Source organism: Pseudophryne corroboree, chromosome 2, assembly GCF_028390025.1.
Source record: "Pseudophryne corroboree isolate aPseCor3 chromosome 2, aPseCor3.hap2, whole genome shotgun sequence".
NCBI lineage: Eukaryota > Metazoa > Chordata > Amphibia > Anura > Myobatrachidae > Pseudophryne > Pseudophryne corroboree.
Genome location: NC_086445.1, coordinates 379,734,117 through 379,750,585, shown reverse-complemented (window position 1 = coordinate 379,750,585; position 16,469 = coordinate 379,734,117). Strand labels below are relative to the sequence as shown.

The 16,469-nt window shown below is 43.9% G+C and overlaps 1 protein-coding gene across 5 annotated transcripts in view; it reads left to right on the top strand.

The window, feature by feature from the left end:
• Positions 1–15,866, top strand: part of GGACT (gamma-glutamylamine cyclotransferase) — a 151,506-nt gene extending 135,640 nt beyond the window's left edge. For all 5 annotated transcript variants that reach the window (XM_063953239.1, XM_063953241.1, XM_063953240.1 and 2 more), the window contains exon 2: positions 14,940–15,866. In XM_063953239.1, the coding sequence (XP_063809309.1) occupies positions 14,940–15,416 (477 nt within the window). In that variant the 3' untranslated portion in view covers positions 15,417–15,866. The remainder of the gene's footprint in view (positions 1–14,939) is intronic.
• The last annotated feature ends 603 nt before the right edge of the window (positions 15,867–16,469 follow it).

Genomic DNA, 16,469 nt, shown 5'->3' with positions numbered 1-16,469 from the left:
ACCTCTCTGGATCAGCAACCTTCTTACAATGGGACGAATGAACCCAAGTCTCTCTCTCGGCAACCTTCAATGCTGTCGTGCTAATCAATAAGACTTGGTATGGTCCTTCCCATCTGTCAATAAGGCAACCTGAGCGTAGAAAATTCCATATCATTACATAATCCCCAGGTTCAATGTCATGACAATTACTATCTGGCAGATCAGGAATCACCAACTTCAAATTGTCATTCTGATTCCTTAGCTGTTTACTCATCTTAACCAGGTATTTTACAGTCACTTCATTGTTACACTTCAAATCATCCTGAGGGTTAATCATAACATGCGGTTGTCGACCGAACAGAATTTCAAAAGGGGACAGATTAAGAGGGGACCTGGGAGTGGTTCTGATGCAGTATAATACAATGGGCAAAGCTTCTGGCCATGTCAATCCTGTTTCTGCCATAACTTTGCTCAATTTATTTTTAATAGTGCTGTTCACTCTTTCTACCTTCGCACTCGCCTGGGGGCGGTACGGAGTGTGCAGCTTACTATTAATTCCCATCAACTGGAGGGATATGAGATGGTTCTGTTGGTATTGCCTTTCCGATAATTCTTCCTCAAGCAGGTAAGACATGTCATTGCTCTCTTACCCGCATGGGAGGAAAATCCTGAAGCGCACCAATAAGCTCTTACTAGCTTACACATCCCTTCCTTGCCTAGATGAGTCAGCCCATGTGCTGCTTCCGCTAAACTTGGAAGGTATGCTCTGGGTGCCACTGGTTTACCCTGTCCATCTGTCCAGAGTCCTGAGGACTCCTGGCCATATCCCTTTGCCCTCCAAACTGCCTTTTCCTGTGTGGAACACAAATTTGGCATTTCACACAATTTCTGTGTGTTGACGGTATTAAATACCATCAGTTGTGTGATGTCTGTCTGTCTGGGGGTACCAGCTGCTAACTTACCAAGTGATACCGGGTCTTGGCTATATGTGTGTGCTTTACACTTGATAACAGCCACTCTGTCGGGTTCCTGTATCGCTGTTAGAAGCCTTTTGATGTGAGCTGCATGCGCTATCGGTGTACCAGCTGCCGTCATGAAATTTCTGAGGCGCCATAGGGCTCCGAAATCATGGACTACCCCGAAGGCGTATCTAGAATCGGTATAGATATTGGCTGATTTGCCCTTAGCCAATTCACATGCTCTGGTTAGGGCAACCAGTTCAGCAACCTGGGCTGAGTGAGGTGGGCCTAGCGGTTCTGCTTCTATGGTGCCTTGGTCATCTACGACTGCGTATCCAGTACACAAGTCTCCCGAGTCCGTCTGTCTGTGACAACTACCATCAGTGTAGAAAGTAAAATCTACATCTTCCAGTGGGTTGTCACTGATGTCAGGCCTTGCCGTGAAATTTTGGGTCAAATATTCCATACAATCATGCATGTCTTTTCCTATACTAAATCCTCCTTCACCATTACTCTCATCCTCCACCCTTTGTGCCTGTCCAGGCACACCTGGGAGATACGTTGCAGGATTTAATGCGCTGCATCTCTTTATGGTGATGTTTACGGGGGCCATCAATGCCAATTCCCATCTTCTAAACCGCGCTGATGAGACGTGTCTGGTTTGGGCAGAATTTAGCAAGGCTGACACTGCATGTGGCGTGTGGATTGTGAGGTTGTGTCCTAGCACTAGATCTTCGCTTTTTGTTACTAGCAATGCTATTGCAGCAACACTTCGCAAGCATGTGGGGAGGGATCTCGCTACCGTGTCTAGCTGAGCGCTGTAGTATGCTACCGGCCTGCTGGCATCACCGTGCTTTTGGGTTAGGACGCCTGCCGCGCAACCAGCACTTTCTGTTCCGTACAGCTCAAAGGGTTTCCCATAGTCTGGCATACCTAATGCTGGTGCCTGTGTTAGGCACTGTTTAAGTTTTTCAAATGCCATCTCAGATTCGTCTGTGTGCGAGATCCGATCAGGTTTGTTTGAGGAAACCATTTCCTGCAAAGGTAATGCTAGTATGGAAAAACCTGGGATCCAGTTACGGCAATACCCACACATTCCTAAAAACGTTCTGATCTGTTGCTGAGTTTGTGGCAGTGTCATGTCTCGAATTGCTTGAATTCTATCAGCGGTCAGGTGTCTCAGTCCCTGTGTCAGACAGTGTCCCAAATATTTTACCCTAGTCTGGCATAATTGCAACTTGTCTTTGGAAACTTTGTGTCCTGTGTCTGAAAGATGAAACAGGAGCTGCTTCGTATCTTTCAGGGACGCTTCCAGTGAATCTGAACACAGTAGTAAATCATCCACATATTGTATCAATATTGATCCACTCTCTGGTTGGAAAGACTGTAAACAATCATGCAAAGCCTGTGAAAAGATACTTGGACTGTCTATGAAACCTTGTGGTAATCGAGTCCATGTGTATTGAACTCCTCTGTATGTGAATGCAAACAAATATTGGCTGTCAGGGTGCAGAGGTACCGAGAAGAAAGCGGAGCAGAGGTCAATTACAGTGAAAAATTTCGCAGTGGGAGGGATTTGCATAAGGATGACAGCTGGATTTGGCACTACGGGGAACTGACTCTCAACTATTTTGTTAATCCCCCTTAGAGCCTGCACTAGCCTGTAACCCCTCCCCCCACTCTTTTTAACAGGGAAGATGGGACTATTGGCAGTGCTGGATGTTCTTACCAGAATGCCCTGTTGTAGCAAGCGCTCTATTACGGGGTACACTCCTAATTCCACCTCTGGCTTCAGAGGGTATTGTGGGATTTTTGGAGCTATCCTACCATCTTTTACTTGCACAACGACTGGAGCTACGTTTGCCATTAATCCAGTGTCTTGTCCATCTTTAGTCCAAAGTGACTCTGGTATTTGGGATGTCATTTCTTCTACCTGGGATGGACTCCTATTTATCATAAGGGTATGTGACATTAATTTTGATGGGGAGTCTAGCATATCTTGTACTTCCTGGGCGTGGTTCTCAGGTATGTCTAGGAATACACCTTCAGGAGTACAATATATGACGCACCCCATTTTACACAATAAATCTCTTCCCAGGAGATTAGTCGGTGCCGATGCAGCCAGTAAAAAGGAATGCTTGGTATGTAAAGGCCCTATTGTAATCTCTGCTGGTTTGCTAACAGTGTAGTGCTCTACTACTCCCGTTACTCCCATGGCTGGAATTGTCTTACCAGTGGTTCTCATGCCCACTGTCGAATTTATCACTGATTTGGCCGCCCCCGTATCTACAAGGAAATTTAATGGTTTACCAGCTACATCAATTGTGACCTCGGGTTCACTTCCAAGACTCGCAATTAATTTCACTGGCTGCAGATTACAGGTGTGGCCACACCCCTATTGGGTTTGGTGACCTCCCTGAATCGCACTGGCAGCAATTATTTGTGGTGGGGGTAGATGGGAACTATCAGAGATTTGCCAGTCTTTTTTTGGGGGATACCTTTTTGTTTCCCCTGCATGTGGCTCATAGCTCCGCCTCTGCGGTCCTTGATCCCAATTTTCGTGTGTCATGTCGTGGTCTAGGGGGTTGATATGAATTTTGTATTTGTCTTGTTTTGCAATCACGTGACATGTGTCCCTCTCTGTGACAACTATAACATTTTATACCTCTTGACTTACCCACAGGGGTCACAGTTCTGGGCTGAGGTGGCCTGGTAGTAAGGGCCTGTATGCTCACAGCCATTAATTTATCACTCTGTGACTCCCTGTGTCTGATGATATTCCGATCATGCCCAGCAGCAGCCTCTCCCAATGCATCCACCGACATACCTCTCCAATCAGGCCTAGTGGTTTGTATTCTATTCCTCAAAACCTCTTTTAAACCGTCCATTAATACAGAGACAGCTACTTCCCTGTGGTGTACATTTGTTTTAATGTCATCTATACCAGTGTACCTAGCCATATCCTGCAGAGCCCGGTGAAAATACTCTGGTGTGGATTCACCTTCTTTTTGTTTTATTGTAAAGATTTTATTCCACTTTACTACTGCAGGAAAATATACTCCTAACTGTAAGTTGATTCTCTTTACATTATCCTGATTATACTCGTCTGTTAGTGGTACTTCCTCATCTAACTTGCAATCAGCGATAAACTTTAACGAATCAACATTGGGGGGTAAACATGCCCTCAAAACTGTCCTCCAATCTTTGTTATTTGGCTCTGCAGAATTTCCTAGCTCCCTAATATACTTTTGACATGCAACTAAGTCTTTCCTAGGATCAGGGAATTCAGACATCATTGATCTTAATTCTGCTCGGGAAAAGGGACAGTGCATGGCGATGTTCCTGACAGGAGTTGCTCCTGAAGTGTCAGTTTTCCCATTTGGCACTGCTATTACCCTAACAGGATTAAGTCCAACAACATCATTCTGAGTAGATTCTACAACATGTGGTGAAATGGTTTCAGCATAGTGTATGGTGCCGTACTTACCAGTCGATACGACCTCACCTGTCCCTCCGCTAGGGGCCTTTGATACTAATCTTACGGGTTGGGTCGTGCCCACTGCTGTTTTTTGATATGGTGGCTGCTAGGGAGAGTGCTGATATTGTTGTGGGCTCATCCTCTTGGTCACAATCCTGGGGAAAGTTCAAAACAGGGTACAACTTGCACGGATTAGTGTTAGCATTAATTACTTTGGTTACATTATCTTTAACTTCTATACATTTAACATGACCCTGAGTGCCATTCTCTGCAACCAATTTCTCTCCTGGTATGTATGGTGGTGGGGGTGCAGTGGCTTTCAGTTTCCCGATAGGGTTAGATCCAGTGGCTTGCGCCAACCCCCTTTGTATTTCACCTTCCTGTTGCCACAACGTTAAATAATCATAATGTCTAATACGCCTTTTTGAAGATTTAATCAGGCAAACTCTTCTCCTTAAATTCTGTAATACTTCTGGGTTAAAACTACCTACCCGGGGAAACTTCTCCCCGTCATGCACAGTCATCCTTTCCCATTCATTGCACAACATCTCTGTGTGATGACCATATTTCTCACACATGATATACCTTGCCGACCCGATTGGTCGGTTTACCAAATCAACCTGAACCTCGGTTGATCGCCCCTTACCTGAACAACTGGCCCCCATCTCTGCAGGTGCTGCTTTCACTACCTCTGACTTCAAATCAGGGTCTTCGGCAACCCTTACAAAAACCAAGATGTTCGGGGTAAGGCTGCGGTGGGGGTTTTGCCTCGAGGTCCGCCCACTTAACTCCCGCCCACGCTGGCCAATACGGCGACCAAAGTTCCCAGAGGTTCCGTACCCAACCTAGGGCACCTAAGTACGTCTACTTGCTCGGGCGTGTGGGAGTGTCTTACCCTCCCCAGCAAGTATCAGTCGCTGGAATGTCCCTGAGTGATCAGGCTACTTCCCTTAAAATAAAAAAAATTACACAAATCACGTTAACAATGTGCAAGTAGCGTTCTTATGAATATTCAAGACACGCTAATGCACACAATCACATGCGGTACAATCGTATCTGCACACAAGCAACTAATCTTATGTGCGGAACGATCAGTGGAATCGAAAATTTCAGCTGCGAATTCCTTCAGCAATGAGCTTTGTTGGCCTATATGGGTCTCGCACCAACCCTCTTCGGTTGTGCTCTCTACTTCTAGTCTGCTATACCTGAACCTCCTGGTCCTTGACCTCCTGGTCTGTTATGTACAGCAGACTCTACTGCTCATTAATATGTCGAGACTAACAAGGGACGCCTCCCAAGCCACCCCGCGCTATCACTCTCGCTGGTGTACCTCTTTCTACTGGCCTATGGTTCCCACGTCCGTAATAAAAGAGAAATCTTATATATACACACTCTTACATTCGAACACTCTTATTTCTGTACAGAATTCCTTTCATTCAGTAATAGTCTAACCCAGAAGAATTGCAACAGAGAAAGTCTTTTTTTTTTCTTTTAACTTTAAACTTTTGGATTTGAGATAGATTTGTGTTATTATCGCGTTGCTTCCTTATCGCCTACTAAAAACAATACTATCGTGCGGTTTGTATTTATGTGGGCGTATCCGTACGCTCCGTTGCGTAATATACGCTCCGTGCGTCGACCCTTGCGTTGCGTACGCCCTGCCCTTGTAAGGACACGTGTACACAGACCAAGTACGTCCACAGTAACACACTACACGTTTATCAATGTAAATGATCTTTAATTGTAATCATTCACTGAACACCACCCAAATCTCCCTTGTATTTCTAGGCGAGACTGTGTGCGTGCCTTTTACAATTATTCCCTTAAATATTACTTTTTATCTTTTAACTATTAATAGCGACAAATCTCTCAGCACGTTATCACTAGTATGTGGCAATCAGGAGAATGAGATACGGACAAATAATGCTAATCACGAAATACAGGTGTGTGTGCTTATGCGTACGTACGCAAAACAGAAACTAAACACTTTTAAAAGACAATAACGTACTGTTCTTACCTTCCGGTTCCGGATTCCCTCAGCACTCCTTACTAAGCGAAGCAGACGCTTATCTGGTCAGCACTACGAGGGATAACACCTTCCCGCCCTTTGCTGACCGATAATGTCTGCTAAAGTTACCTAGTGCAGATATGTGAAGAGCGGGCGAGTCCCCAATTGATAAAGCCTATTATATATCCTATATTAAACACGCTAAAAGGTTAAGAGACTCAGTACGCTATTGGAGTATGTGGTACCGTAAGGGTACGCACTTAGCGTAGCGGACGCTTAGCCGTGGACGAGACGCACGAGCGGCACGTTCGCTCACGGCTTAATGCGTAGAGGCAAGCACGCTATAGGCTGCCGATTAACGTAACGATACGCTATCAGCGTAGCGGACGCTCGAGACCACGAGGAGATCACAAGCGGCGCTGACGCTCACAGAGTTAAACCTTTATAACTATACCATAAATAATGTACTTATACTGTAAACCTTTGTGCAGTGTTAGGGTGTAAATGCAACACAGTGTAACCTTGTTAGTTTAAAAGCTGTATGAGCGTATGTGACGCTCAGAGAACACTTTTAGCAATATAATAAACACTCAAATACCGGTCTAAGGTTCTAACACCTTTAAGGGAGAGAATGAACGTTCAATTGCAAAAGAATACACATTACAACTTATACACTACCAAACTAACATAAAATACCTCTCCGAATTACTACACGTTAAAATTACAATAGCGGCACAATTACATTTAAGGGGAAGGAGAGAGAGAAATGGCTTACAACAAATAGGAGATAAATATGGTTGCAGAGAACTTACGCACAAGGGGATACAATCGCAAGCGCCTTTCTGGATATCCAGCTCCCGATTATCAGTGATGAGAACCGTTGAGAAGAGTAGAGAGCTGGCCCAGGTCGGCTTGTCTTTATATACACTTACACACAGTACAGTACAATGGTCCCTACATTCTTATTATTCATTGGACACAGGAATCCGTCTCCGCATATAACAAAAGGTCATAGGTTGGTTCATACAGGTGGGCTGTGACTATTTCAAACTGCTCAAGTGGGAGGGAAACTCAGGTTTCCCGCCGCATGGGTAATAAACTGCAAATATAGCAAATGTCCATAAACTTCTTATGGCCATAACTATACGCACGAGCGATTAATCCGTTTCTAACCAACACCGGAATATTGCTAATTTAATACTCTTCCGATGGATACTAAACACCACTGTGTCACCCCTGTCTGACCCTTCGTATCAAACAAAGAGGGATCTCTTTGTCTCTGAACATACTACATTAACTAAACTTTCAGATTCTATCAAAGGGACCATAATCTACAAAATACATTATATGACTAAAATATGTAACGATCGAGTCGCCCGCTAGACGCACACAAACTCTACCGTAAATGCGCATATCGTGCGCCTGCGAGTGCACGCGACTGCAAGTATACGCACGCACGGGAGGGCTCATGCACGTGCAGCGGGCACACGCATGAGGTGCATATATGGCAATGTGCAGCGTGATATTTTTCTGACTTTGACACACCGTGGCTGTTTCAGTCTATGTGATTCCTCCACTTCCACTCATCTCAAAAATATTGAGAATCATAATACAAACAAGAGTGCAGACAATACTCATTGTCCCAGGTTGGCCTCGAAGGGCCTGGTATCCAGATCTTCAGGAAATGATCACAGAAGATCCTTGGCCGCATCCTCTCAGAGAAGACCTGTTACAACAGGGGCCGTGTGTGTTCCAAGACTTACCGCGGTTACGTATGACGGTTGAATGCCAGATCCTAGCTAGGAAAGGTATTCCGGGGGAAGTCATCCCTACTCTATTAAAAGCTAGGAAGGAGGTAACGGCGAAGCACTATCACCGTATCTGGAGGAAATATGTGTCTTGGTGTGAAACCAAGAATGCACCTACGAAGATTTTCAGCTGGGTCGTTTTCTCCATTTTCTACAGACAGGAGTTGATATGGGCCTAAAGTTAGGCTCCATTAAGGTGCAGATTTCGGCCTTATCTATATTCTTTCAGAAGGAATTGGCTTCTCTCCCAGAAGTCCAGACTTTTGTAAAAGGAGTGCTGCACATCCAACCTCCTTTTGTGCCCCCAGTGGCACCGTGGGACCTTAACGTGGTGTTACAGTTCCTTAAATCGCACTGGTTTGAACCTCTTCAAACAGTTGAATTGAAGTTTCTCACTTGGAAAGTGGTCATGTTGTTGGCCTTGGCGTCTGCAAGGCGGGTGTCCGAATTGGCGGCTTTGTCCCACAAGAGCCCCTATCTGATTTTCCATGTGGATCGAGCAGAGTTGAGGACTCGTCCTCAATTTCTGCCTAAGGTGGTTTCGTCTTTTCACAGGAACCAACCTATTGTGGTGCCTGTGGCTACTGATGCCTTCGAGGATTCCAAGTCCCTTGATGTAGTCAGGGCCTTAAAAATGTATATAGCCAAAACGGCTCGGGTTAGGAAAACAGAGGCACTGTTTGTCCTGTATGCAGCCAACAAGGTTGGTGCTCCTGCTTCTAAGCAGACTATTGCACTCTGGATCTGTAACACGATTCAGCAGGCTCATTCTACGGCTGGATTGCCGTTACCAAAATCAGTAAAGGCCCATTCCACTAGGAAGGTGGGTTCTTGGGCGGCTGCCCGAGGCGTCTCGGCATTGCAGCTTTGCCGAGCAGCTACGTGGTCGGGTTCAAACACTTTTGCAAAATTTTACAAGTTTGATACCCTGGCAGATGAGGACGTCACGTTTGCTCAATCGGTGCTGCAGAGTCATCCGCACTCTCCCGCCCGGTCTGGAGCTTTGGTATAAACCCCATGGTCCTTACGGAGTCCCCAGCATCCTCTAGTACGTATGAGAAAATAGGATTTTAATACCTACCGGTAAATCTTTTTCTCCTAGTCCATAGAGGATGCTGGGCGCCCGTCCCAGTGCGGACTAAATCTGCAAAGCTTGTATATAGTTGTTGCTTACATAAGGGTTATGTTACAGTTGAGATCAGTCTCTGGCTGATACTGTTTGTTCATACTGTTAACTGGTTTAGTATATACCATGTTGTACGGTGTGTGTGGTGTGGGCTGGTATGTATCGCGCCCTTAGATTAACAAAATTCCTTTCCTCGTACTGTCCGTCTCTTCTGGGCACAGTTCTATAACTGAGGTCTGGAGGAGGGGCATAGAGGGAGGAGCCAGCTCACGCCCATTAAAAGGTCTTAAAGTGCCCATGTTTCCTGCGGAGCCCGTCTATACCCCATGGTCCTTACGGAGTCCCCAGCATCCTCTACGGACTAGGAGAAAAAGATTTACCGGTAGGTTTAAAATCTTATTTTCTGCATCAGTGTATTTTGCTTTGTATGCAGCTTGTACAGTACACACTATGTTCTATTGTTTCTTATTTTATTTCATATACCTAATCTATGGGCCGTACAGCCGAAGACCTTTGGAATGGGAAAAGTCAAAAAGTCATTGGATTTTATTATTTTCTTCATTCCAAATAACAGGTTATTTATTACCGGCACTGAACACTATTAGGTGCTCTATTCACTTATTTTTGGTTCACATTATATATATATATATATATATATATATTATACACAGTAGCGGATCTTGCCACGGACAAGCAGGACTTTTGCCCGGGGCGCCGCCTTCCGGAGGGCGCGCATTATGGCAAGATCCGCTACTGCCCAGCTGCCCTCCGCTACTGCCCCCAGCTGTCCGCTGCGAAGGGAACTAGACGCTACGCGTCTAGTTTCCCTTCATGGAGAGGACCTTTACTGTGCGGTGCGCAATTACTTCATTGCGCACCGCACAGCAAAGGTCCTCTCCACGAAGGGAACTAGACGCTAGTTTCCCTTCGTGGAGAGGACCTTTGCTGTGCAGTGCACGATGACGTATCGCGCACCGCACGGTGTATCAGCGGCGCTACTCTGAACAGGGGGCATAACTGACCACGCCCCCTGCATGAAGCTACGCCCCCTATTTCCCGCCCGGGGCGCAAAAAGCGCTGGAACCGGCCCTGATTATACACACACATGCAATTTGTTCACAACCTTCCTTACAGACATTTAAACATTACTGAAATGATTGTGCCTTTGTGTGTCACTGCTTGCACCCCATACATCTGCTGTGAGCGACTGCTGACTGCATATCGGAGTAGATATTGGTTGCTTTATCATCGTTTGATTCAGTCTAGCTGTAATGCATAATAAGTTTACAACCGTGATTAAGTTGCATTTTAAACTGGGGTTAATTGGATACATTAGTGTTTCCCAGTACTGTCTGACATCTAAGGTCTATATTGTATTCCGTTTTCCTGTATGCCTGCTTCCTCAATTTCAAGGTTATTAGTCTTGACATATAAACTCTTGGATTTGGACAATTTTATTCACAATTCCTGTTCCTGATTCAGAGTGAACATGAGTGCCCTAATCCTCTTATGAGAATTAATTGCGTGTTTTAGCACTAACCTCTGACCCCTTTGCAGTCAGTGCCTTCTGGAGCAGGTTTATTCCTAAAGGACCAGTGTTGGTTATTGAACACATAACTCTAAAGGTGATGATTCCTTTCATGACAGAAGCTACGCAGAAATGTTCTTTGTTATCAAAATAACAACCCATTATTGTTGGATTTGAATTGTAGAATATCGGAGTTACCATTGTGGTAGAAGCAGCAACAAGCAGGAGACTCATCATTTCTAGTTGTTACACAGCAGCATGTAGTATGGGAATGTGATCTTAACTGCTTCCCAACCTCTCAACAGCATAGTAGCTCAGAATTCAGTGAAAGCGTTTTAAGTTCTTACGTTTATAAAACTGGATCTGGACAGGGCTTCCCTTCTTGAGATACAGAAAACCTATTATTGACAGAGTTCAGTTATAAGTAGTTTGGGGGGCAGGCTTTCATTTCTTTCATGTCTAGCGCGCTACCAAATATTCCTTCAAGCATACAATACTTTTTTGCAAACTTAGGACCATGGTAAAAGACGGACCCTAATTAGCTACATTATGAAAACATGTCCATATCAAGAAGAGTCTGCTTCCAAATCTATATTATTATTTTATGGTGCTCTTAGTTTTCTTACAGCGCCCATTTCCATTCTTGAAAAAATAAGATACAAAACAATTTTAGCAACATCAAATATTTTGTTTGTCCTGCCCAGGCTGGCAGCAATGAGCCATCATCTTCTGCCAGCATGCTCTAATGTAAAACATGCAAGTGCGGTCAATGTAATTCATATTTACATATGTGTGTGTCTATATATCTGTATGTATATAATGTGGTTTTATTTATATAGGCAATGAAATATGATTACACGCTTTTTCTGCTGTGCTCCCTTCTGAATCAGCCCCACTATGCAAAAGGCACAGTGATTAGCATTGCTTGCTTGTAGCACTGGAGTCTTCAATTCCCACCAAAGCCCCATACGTGTGGAGTTTGTATGTTCTCCTGTGTTTGTGTGCATGTTCTCCCACACGCGAAGCATATTATGGTTAGTTAATTTGCTTCTGACAAGGGTGGTCATTCCAAGTTGATCTCACGTAGCAACTTTTTGCTGCTCATGCGATCAACTTGACGCTGCCTATGGGGGAGTGTATTTTAGCATAGCAGGGCTGCGATCGCTTGTGCAGCCCTGCTATGCTAAAAAAGTTCCATGTAAAACAAGACCAGGGTATTAGTTACTTACCCTGTGCGATGGATCCAGCGACAAAGGTCCCGGAATTGACGTCAGACATCCACCCTCCAAACGCCTGGATCCGCCTGCGCTCGCCTCACCACGCCTGGAAATCGGTGAGTATCCGCCCCAGAACGCCTCTCGCTTGTCCGTCTTCTTGCGATCGCCGCTGTGGTCACTCTTCCTGCAACGACGTGCATGCAGAATGCATCCGCCATGCATGCGCATTTCTGACCCGTTCGCACGGGTTGGAATGATCCCCAAAGATGTACACTGATGGGTGGTAGGGAGTTTATGCTGTAAGATCCATTGTGGACAGGAACTGAGCACGCCCAAGATGGCTGTTTTAGGGTATGGGTTGTTGGGTCGACCCAACTTAGGTCGACAGTCATTAGGTCGACATGTACTAGGTCGACAGGTCAAAAGGTCAACATGAGTTTTTTTGACTGTTTTTGGTGTCGTTTTCTCCGTAAAGTGACGGGAAACCCCAAGTAGTGCACCATGTCCCCTCGCATGGCTTTCTACCGCTGCGCTCGGCACAGGTTACCGTTCCAATCGTAGTCCACGTGGATCATTAAGTATGAAAAAATCCAAAAATTGACAAAAAATTTGAAACTCAAGTCGACCTTTTGACCTGTCTGCCTAGTAACGGCCATGTTGACCTAATGCAAATTTCGATCTTCAGTAGTCGACCTAATGACTGTCGACCTAAGTTGGGTCGACCTAGCAACCGTATCCCCTGTATTATCACTGCAATAATGTAAGGTGCTGCGAGTCCTTATAGGAGAAAGGCCAGTACAGAGAGCATCTTAATTAATGAACCACATACAACAGAGATAACATTCTAGTGACAATGATACAATACAGGGGCATTTTAATTCTGTATTAAAGAGAGTACGCTAGTGACCTCAAGATAGAGAGCAAACTAATGACCACAATTTCTACACGTGGCTAATATTGCTTGCCAGCACTGTTTAGCTACAGTACTTTGAAATGCAGTTGTCCAAATTGCTGGACATACAATGCAGACTTCTAGGTGGCAATTCAATTGTTTCTGTGCACCCAATCTCCCGTCTAAAGTGATGGGAGATCAGAGGATGCTATTTTTTTTTTTTTTTTAAATTGTGCATGCTGTGCCCAAATAGACTGCGTTTAGCAGCGTAAAGTGGCTAAACCCGTCTTAGTAATAGGTGCAATGTGGAAAAAAGCGCTGTTTGTGCGCCTAAACGCCTACTATTTTGCACATTTCAGCTCACAACTTCCAGGGGCTGTGAGCTTACATGTATCTCCCCACGGCTAATCAAGGCGAAATGAGCAACAATTAAATTGCTCCGTTGGACACCATCTAGTTGCAGCTACGGGGTAATAAGTTGAATTTCCCCACTAAAATCTCTGGTGATGTTAGAGTGCAGGCTGTTCGGGATTTCCTGCAAGTCTGCCCATATTTTTAAAGTGGCAATCATTTACAAAGCAAAGCCAGGTCAATTTTGCTTTGTAAATGATTGGCGCTTTAAAAATACAGGCAGACTCGCTGGAAATCCTGAACAGCTGTTAACATTTTGCCCCAAACCTGTTGGCTTTACTACAGAGACCACGCATCTCTGGTGGCCTCACAGCAGAGAGGCAGGCGCAGAATAACACCCAGGCATTGTGTGTTCATAATAAAACCTAATCAGAATGGAGAAGGAGCAGCCTCATAGCCACAACCATGAATAGTACAGCTGTCCAGTGTGTGTATATATATATATATATATATATATATATTAAAAATGACAAAAGATGATGTTCCTAGACTCTGTCAAAAGTATGACCATGCTGATTATGATTAAATAGCCACAGAATAGGCAGCACTGAAAAAATAATTTTCACAAAAAAGTAGACACTAATGAAAAACGATTCTTTCCCTGCCTTTGAGGTCTATATATGTGATATCTGCACACATATACAGTTGTGTCCTCATACATCTAGCCTTAATACGCCACACATCTTAGCAGTGACACACCAGGAGACTGTGCTGATTAATTGGCTATGCAATACATGTATATCTGTGTGTGAATGAGTCTGTATACGGAGCAGAACAGAACTTGGCATGGAAAAAGCAGCGGTTGCTGCATAATAGCGCTTTGTATGCAGATTCAGAGACTCGTCACATACATATATACAAGTGTCGCATATCAGATTAATAAGCACAGTCTCCTGGGATGTTCTAGTCACATCACATTGCGACTAAGACACATTTTAGGGAAAAAAGACTCCCATTGCTAGCAGAGTTGCACGGGACCTGGCACGCCGAGAGGGGCTGTTTGGCGCAACTGCAGCAACAATGAGGTCACCTTTTCAGTAAAATGATTGTTATTGCTGCCTAGCCTCTTATTTTTGCAAAGATGGGTTGCTTTGATTGACAGGTGCCACTTGGTAAGGAAGAGATGGCAAGCTCATTACCACTCTGTGTGCCTGAAAAAACTTGTCTCTACATGTATTAGCTAATCCAAAGGGAAATTGTGATAATACACACACACATACACCTTGAACTATAAAATAGTGAAATACAGATGTGCCCGCGGGCACGTGCGTACGCATCCTCTTCCATAGCAAAGCATGGAATGTATGCCCACTGTGAGTAGCCGCGGCAGGCTGCACATAATCGCTGGTGCAATTTGTACGCAGCGGCAGGGGCTTTTGAGCAAGTTAACGCTGGGCACATCTGTACATATTTAAAATCAGATATTTTTCCTGTGAATCATGCTGCTTGTCTTTGAAGACCTACGACTTAATGTGCAATTTTACCCAACTGAGATACACACAAAGTCCTAACATGTTATTTTTATATCCATAGGGGCAGAAAATGCATAACATCTTTTTATATGGCACCTTGAAGAAGGGGCAGCCAAACTACCACAAAATGACAGACCCTAAGCTTGGAAAAGCTGTATTTCAAGGCACAGGCCAAACAGTAGACAAGTATCCACTGGTCATCGCAGAAAAAGCCAACATACCATTTCTTTTGAATATCCCAGGAATTGGCCACCATATTGTTGGAGAGATATATTTGGTTGATGACCAGATGCTACAATTCCTGGATGGGTTTGAGTGTTGCCCAGACATGTACCAACGCACTGTTAAGAGGATTGAAATCTTGAATTGGAAAGATAGAGATGAGTCACCTGAGGAGAGAACAGCTGGTGCCACCATGGAGTGTTTTGTCTATAGCACGACCAGCTACCGGCCTGAGTGGCTTAGTCTACCTCACCTTGACTGTTATGATTCCTTTGGGACACACGGCCTGTGTTATGATCATCATCTGGACACATAACAAATGTGGCCACATCAACACAATAGTCATTTTTATATCTAATTGTACTACAATAAACTAATTTAAAATATATATAATTTTAAAGTATTCCACATGAAATGCATTTTCTGTGTAAATTATACAGGCTATAAATGCAACATATGTTGATGTGACTGGTGTTTTGTTTCCTAGGTCATATATTAGTTATAAAATAAAACATTTTGATTATAAATGATTTGAATCACAAAATGTTAAAAATCACTGGACTACCCCAATGATATGTATCGTCATTACAACCTGAAGTTTCACCAAATTTCTGTGTAATCTGTGCTCAGACCTTTATGATTATGCTACATCAATAAATGCTCTCATGATAGGACCTAAACTCTGTCACCCCTGCAAAATGACACCAGTATATGTTAAAGCATTACACCAAAAGATATCCTAAATAATAAAAAAAAATGTAATTACTATTACCTTTCCTGTCATTCATACTATTCCTTACACTCATTAGCACACTGGCATCTACAGAACATGTCATCACTGAAATGGATGTAGCACAAATAAATGATCATAGGACATACAGTATACATATGAATAGAGAGAGAGCGCATTTTCCTGGAGAACAAAACTTATGCTGCTACGGTTGCTACTTTACATTATCTACAAGACGCCTTGTAGAACCTTGGAAAATCTGTTTCTATATTTAAAGCGATCATCTCTCACTCTTACAGTATGCTTCTATAGTGCATGCTTTTACCTGAGAAGAAAACAAACCAAGCTCTTAATCAGGCACATGATAATTAAACTTCTTAATTTTCTCATACTGTAGCAAAAAAAGGTCTTTGATACTGTTCAGCTATTGGCGGCTATACACAACTGCACAAGAATGATAATAGAATATTATACTTGTAGAACCTAATATTGCTGCCCAATGCTATAACTAGACATTTTGGTGCCCTGTGCCAGAAAAAGAATTGGTGCCCCTATCCCACCATATTTAAAATAGGGACAGTACACGCAGAAGACACGCGCCAAAAAAACAGGATTTTGATACCTACCGGTAAATCCTTT